The following is a 7226-nucleotide window of genomic DNA, read 5'->3' as shown; positions in this document are numbered from 1 at the left end:
GCAGGGCGATTTGGATAGCCCACCATCTGATGATGGCGGGCTAAAAATTGGCCAAACATATTAAAGCGGCTAAGGTAAAAAGAATTTCATTAACTTAGTTATGCTCTCCGAGTATATTTTCTCTTGCACGTATTTACTATTTTTTGAAAATATATACGTGTATAATAATGTATGTGCATGATAGTTATGTGTCTGAAGACTCAAAGTTGATAAAGAACTAGACTGGCCCCTGTCTCTAGAGTACTGAAATTATAAATAAAATTGAGCTTTATGATTTTGGTCCTTATAATATGCCTGATTCTAGACCTAAGTTGCAAACTAGGGGCGGATAATTCTTAACAAAAAAAAAAAAACAAACAAAAAACCCCCAAAAAACAACAACTTAGCGTCTGGTGGCCAATTTAATAAAGAACTTCAACTATAGAACAATATCCGATATACAATATACATGTACGTACTATTCTACTCTAGACAAGCTGATATAGTGTTATAAAGTTGCTACTACACGAGCGTGTAAGAACAAATTTATCCGCACAAACTGATATCGACAGTAGGCCCTCTATACCATCTGATGAAGTGAGTAACTCCCTAACGACGGACCCGTCAGAAGACATCTGTACAACATTACGTGATCCATTTCCACAAACATACACATTACCATCACTGTCCAGATCCACACCTCTGGGTGCTTTTAGGATTCCTCTTACAGCAATTGTCTCGTTCTTACTCTTTGAAAGTCTGCAGACAGCCACATCTCCTGGTGAACCAGTGGACATGGTCACTACGATATCACGTTTGATAGGATCACACACAATGAATCGTGGCGCCATCTTCGGATGATATAACGTGTCCACCTGCCCTGACGCCGTGACACTGTAAACCTCAAAAGGTTTATTGTCCCCAGAAGTAAGTGTGAATTCACCGTCATGGTACGATATACCGTAACACGGCCTCGAGGTGTTAACGACTGGATGACTGCTTAAAGAAAATTTCGTAGATGTGATGTCCAAGAATGATATCATGTTAGCCCAGGGCATTGTAATGGCCACTGTGGTATTATTTACCCAGCACAGACCATATGGTTCCTCAGACAGAGAACTTTCGTCAAGGAGAACGCCTTTGTCAGTAACAAGTTTTATCTTCCGGTTCCGTTGATCTGCCACAACGATACGGCCGTCTGTAGTAAGTAAGATGCCGGTAAAATTGCATGTAGCGTTGTCGGACGGAAATTTAACTTCTATATTTGTAATTTTCTGAGCATGTCTTTCACATAAAGGTTTCATCATTGTTTTATGACTTGGACCAAGCGGGACTTGTTCAAATTTAATCTTTCCGAAGTCGAATTTTACATCTTCAATACCCGGAGTCTTGTATCTGATGAGAACAGGTTTGCAAGATGCCTCTGTGTCTTTTACAAAGGATTCGCACGATTTCACCTCGGCTGTACCTCTTAGGAGAATGGAGATAGTATGCGGGGGATCTGTTAACAAAGATTCTGTATCCGCCAGCTGTCTGGTAGCAGTCATAGCCGTTGACATACTTTCACATCTCTGGGTATGCTTCTCCATGTTGGTTTTCTGTTCTTTGTAGACCTTGGTTAAGTCATTAACTAAAGCCTCTTTTAACTGATCAAACTTCGCGATGATATTCTGACGGAGATCTGTCAGATCAGAGAGCACTTGGTCTCTATCCGTGGAAAATTTATCCATGTGGTGTTTGATATGTTTTGTCAACGTCTGTAATTTTAGAATTTCTTCTGACAAAGACGTTTTCATTTCCTGGAACTTTGGTCCGTCGTTTAATTTCTCGCAGAAGTCTTCAGCGGTAAGAACTTCATCACATCTCCTGTGATCTATCGCTATACATTTGCTGCAAGCAAGTGAAGAGTGGTCCTCACAGAACAAGTCAGTCTTCTTCCCGTGTTTTTTACACCTTGGGTATCTTGGGGAACCATGTTTTGTCTGGTTTGTCATTTCTGACACGTGGATAATGTTGCATTCCACATGAATGATATCATGGTGACATGTTTTGCAACTCGAACAGAAAAATGAATTCATCCTATCACACCAAAACTCAGCAGGTGTTTTGGAATCTCCTTTATGTTTACATGGCTGGCACAAATGTCCCTCCTTGTGTGTATCTGAGAGTTCCATGAGAAGACTGTTGGTTGGGAACTGTTTGGCCCAGAGATGGACGGCGGCTGTGGGATCTAGTGGTACCGTGACTGCCCTACAGATCGGACATGGAAAGGTGTTCACAGACGAATTCTCAGTGTCCTTGGAGATATAGGCTGCTAGACATTCCTCGCAAAAAGAGTGAAGGCAAGGCAAGGACTTTGGGTGACGTAACTTGTCGAGACATATCGGACATTCTAACGACCGGGCGTTTACAGTGGTGGTGATCTTCTCAGGGGAGGCTGTTCTGTTGTCTTGTTCCCCTCCCTCTGCCATTGTATTTTGTTTACGACTGTAATTAAGGAAACAAGATATATTGTAAGACGTGTCTAAATCTTAATAGTGGAACTAGATTATAACCAACCTAATTAAATTATAATCACTGTTTATTGATTCTCTCAAGGTTTTTCATTTACTTTTGTAAGCGAAGGGAGACTATTCCTTCAGTTTCCACGGGTAAATTATATTTATCTTATTGTAAAAGAATAGAGGAAATGGGTATGTACACCTACAATGTTAAGACGGACAAATCAAAAGTAAATGGAATATTTTCAATGCAATAATTAATTAGAAGGTGAAATATAAATCTTTATTAAACAGTTATTGAAACATCATATAAGGCGTATTGATGTACATCACTTAATAATTCATATTTGTATTTCATTTTCTAATTATCTATAATATTTTTCTTAGTGGATTTGGAAATATGTATCATATGTTGTTACAACTGCATATATGATCAATAAAAATATAAAGAAAAAAGATCATATTCAATGCTGTATGATACCCTCGGTACACTAGTATAATAATACAGTGTAATCTTAATTAGACAGTGTTATGACATTAATACCCGACAGGATGTGTGGTCGTCTGATAAATGAACATGCAAGAAAAAACATATCTTAACCTTGTATAATACCCTTCCCTGTTATTTCACTAATTTCAATTAACATTTTATAGCGAAAAATTAAAGTTTCGTCAGATTGTATTTATTATCGATATGAACACAATCTGGACGACATAAATAATTATGGTCGTAATGGACGCCACACCTATTCACCCATATTGCATGCATAGTTACAATACATGTTATCCGTTCCCACACTGCATTATATGATGGTCTTTTCCTTAGATTAACATTTCTAGTTACAGTAATTCCTTTATATTGGCGAATATTTTGCAATTGTACCTGTATTTTATCGGTTTTGTTTTCGAGCCACTCTCTCCAAATTTTATACAACATCGGGTTCCCTTCACGCAATGATGCACGGGAGAATGCAAAAGGATAAATACCCTGCACCTATCTGGGATAAAGCATTTCCCCATTGAACACCGGCCTTCCGTTCTCGGAACATGTACATACGAAACTGTAGAAGAGTTCGTCCTTAGAAGCTTTACTCCCTATACCTATGACTTATGTTTATTTCCTGTATCGACCTCAGTCGCTTTGCATTTGGTACATGGGTCGAGGGGAACATTCCTTCAAAGAATATATTGTCACAGAGCTAACAGTTCCATGGAAGGAAAGGTGCAGCGAAGCTTACGAACGGAAGAGAGCAAAGTACGAAGCATTGCTGGTGGAGTGCAGGGAGAGGGTGGCAGACGTGGGGCTACCCAGTGGAGATTGGATGTAGAGGCTTCCCAACACAGTCTGTGTGGGGAATGCTATCTACATTGGGAGAACCTGGCAGGACTAAAAGATCAGCGGTGCAGAGGATGGCCAAGGCAACAGAAAGATCTTCATGCTGGGTGTGGATGAGGAAGGACATCAGTAGTTGGACACCCACCACCGACGGGTAGTGATTGATCATCACTGTGGACCCCCCCCCCCCCCCCCCCCCCCTTCCCCAATCCTGAGTGTGCCGAGCTAGGGATCGAACCGAAACACACGATGAAGGATGGCCTCGACTGAGGACGTCGGCGGAGCAGCAGCAGTGACATCAAAGATAGGTATATGTTCAACTAGGTATATGTTCAACTTGGGAACAAGTGACGGCTACCACAGCAAGCTACAATACAGAAAGAAAGAAGTACACCATCCTCAAGGTCTTCCGAGAAGGAGGATGAAAGACTCAGCAACGCAGATATGACAGCTAATCGGTTTGTACAACGGACACTGACAGGAATACTGGCCGAAACAAAGTGTCACTGCATGAAAGTGTGTGAGAACCTGAGAGATTTAAAAATTCACCAAGCAAAAGCCAAATGTAGACCTGAGAAGCAGAAGGGGGAGGGCACAGTCATTACTGATGAGACGGAGGAGGACCAAAACCAGGAATAACACCACAGTGGCCAGGACCTCTTACCCAAGGAGACAGATCAGGCTAATATTGAGGCAGATCCAGTTAGTCAGAACCCAATTTAGCCTTACCCAGAGGCAGTTAGCAACAACAGGGAAGAAGCAATGAAGTGACCATCTTCAGAAGATAAAAGATGGGATGCCTTGAACCACGACCTCAACAAGATCCTATAGAGGACACTGGTAGGAGACACAGATTTACACTTGAAAGATCCAAGTTAGGGATAGTGAGGGGTACAAAAGAAGTCTGTGTTTATCGGAGCACGTCGTTGACATAAAGGTTTCTTCATGTTTTTTTGCCTTGGATCAAGCGGGACTTGTTCGAATTTCCAAGGATCCAAGTCAGAGACATTGAGGAGTTCACAAGAAGAAGTGGGGTGTTATTTATCAGAAACACATGGGGAGGAACATCCGTGAAACCCACGAAAGGAAAAGAGCAAATTACGAGGCGCTGATGGAGAGCAGAGAAAGGATGGCAGAAGTGGAGCTACCCAGTGGAGGTTGGATGTAGAGACTTCCCCGCACAGTCTGGGTGGAGAATGCTATCTGCATTGGGAGTACCTGGCAGGACTAAAAGATCAGCGATGCAGAGGATGGCCAAGGCAGCAGAAAGATATTCATGCTGGGTGTGGATGAAGAAGGACACCAGTAGCTGGACACCCACCACCGACGCGCAATGATTAATCATCACTGCGGACCGCCCCCCCCCCCCCCCCCCATCCACCCCCACTATGATCCCCCCCCCCCCATCCACTCCCACTGTGGAACCCCCCCCCCCCCCCCAATTCTTAGAGTGTTCCGAGCTAGTGGTCGAGACGCACGACGATTTGATATCCTCGGCTGAGGACGTCGGTGGTGCAGCAGCAGTGGCAAAATAGCTGAATATAAGTAAAATAGAATGGATGGGGTCCTTGGACCTACATGTATGTCTGGTTAAAATATATTCACATCGGAGAAAAGGATTTGAAACCTTATCTCTCTTTGAGTGTTATTCTTCCTGTTGATTGGTTTATCGGTGTGAATCCGTTTATACTTCGGTTGCCTATGATATAATGTTTTGCTATATCATCTGTACTGTTAATAAAATAAACTTAAACATTATTATGAGTTGTATATATGATATCCCCCAAGAACCATGGGTATAGATGTGTCACACATGAAGGATCAGTTATATAACACAATTTGGCTTATTTCATCACGATCCATAGTCTACTTGCCTCGTCAAAGCCGGTCCATCAATGTTGAGAAAGAAGGGCAACACCCACTGACACATCGAACAAAAAATGTTCTAACCTAGAGCGCGAGTGGAAGGTTATAAACCTTAATCGAGACTATTTTAAACCAGCAAGATCAACACCAGACGTGGCGTAGCTGTGTTATAGTATATACTACTATATGTCGACTTCATGGAATCATGATGGGATTAGAAACCATGTCAAATTAAAGGAGTTTGAGTATATTACCCAGGATCTTTGAAACATGGCATTTTGCCTACTTTCGGTTTCCGTTGACACAACATTATATTAAAACAGTTTTACAAGATTACGATTTCTACAAAGTATGTATGTATTCATATCCGCAACAGTTTCTATAACTTCAATTAACCTAAGTTAAGGAGGATGTTTACTTACCTCAAGAGCAGGAAACACGCCAAAGAGACAACGCAAAGCACAGCATGTTCACATTCCACCACTAACTAACCTCGGCAGAGCACGTATGACGCGTCATACTGAAAGGTCACCGGGGTCAAACTTTTCAATCACGTTAAGTTTCACTCGTCACATCTCGGCCGATGAAGGGTACCGGAATTGGCCGAGGTTAGCCGAATGGTTAAGTTTATTACCAATACAAGATCAATTTATATCGTTTTACGCCGAAATCATATACACAATATAACTAACAGTTATTAAATTAACAGTGACAACAGTTCCTTTTCTACAGAATTTCTTATTTATTTAAGGGTTAACTGTAATATTTTTTTTACGTTATTGAGCAATAACACAAAAAACTGGGGTGTACTCTGAATAAATCGCGAAGCGGTTTATGAAAAGTGTACACCCCAGTTTTTTGTGTTATTGCTCAATAACGTAAACAAAATATTACAGTTAACCCTTATAATTTAATTAACAACGATAAGAAACATTTTCATTAAGTTTAACATGTTTATTTTGCTCCAGATATTTAAAAACACATCGATAAATACAAAATCCCGTGAACAACGATTACTCCGCTGACGTCACAGTCAACCAATTTTTATGTTATGAGAAGATAACATAATTTTTTGAGCCAATGAAAATGCTTGTTACAAGCAAAATTAAATTATAATTATGTAAAAGTCCTTGATTCGTCCAATGCCTGCCTAGTCTATTTTTGAAAGAAAAAAGCAATTGGTAGTGCGAATAATACTTCCTTTGGCAAATTGTTCCATACTTTGAGAACACGCACACAAAAAAAAAAAATATATATATGATTTCGATTCTAGAAATCTACTATATATTTTTAATTGTTTGCCGTGGTGAAATGATGTCTAGTCGATCATGGCAAGCCAGATACAAATATCTGTTTTTAAACAGATATAAACTACAGGTATTTCCATTTTTAATCTAAATATCTGTTTTTTGTTATTAAATAGATATTATTATTATTATTCTCTTTATTTCCTCCACAAATGAAGATTCACAAATAGAATAATTACATCATACAATCAACATATAAACAAGAATAGTCTGAATATACATATACAAAGTTATTTC

General features: G+C 40.2%; 1 protein-coding gene across 1 annotated transcript; it reads right to left on the bottom strand.

Moving 5' to 3' along the window:
• Positions 1-382: 382 nt before the first annotated feature.
• On the bottom strand, positions 383-6196 carry LOC117336408. Its single transcript, XM_033896917.1, has 2 exons — positions 6105-6196; positions 383-2466 (listed from the first exon to the last, which is right to left on the bottom strand). Exon 2 carries the CDS (start codon positions 2448-2450, stop codon positions 468-470), a length of 1983 nt encoding a protein of 660 aa, XP_033752808.1. The 5' UTR covers positions 2451-2466; positions 6105-6196; the 3' UTR covers positions 383-467.
• Positions 6197-7226: the final 1030 nt, after the last annotated feature.

Source organism: Pecten maximus, chromosome 10 (assembly GCF_902652985.1).
Source record: "Pecten maximus chromosome 10, xPecMax1.1, whole genome shotgun sequence".
In the NCBI taxonomy this organism is placed as follows: domain Eukaryota; kingdom Metazoa; phylum Mollusca; class Bivalvia; order Pectinida; family Pectinidae; genus Pecten; species Pecten maximus.
Note: the sequence above shows the minus strand (reverse complement) of the source record. Positions and strands in the feature narration are given on the sequence as shown.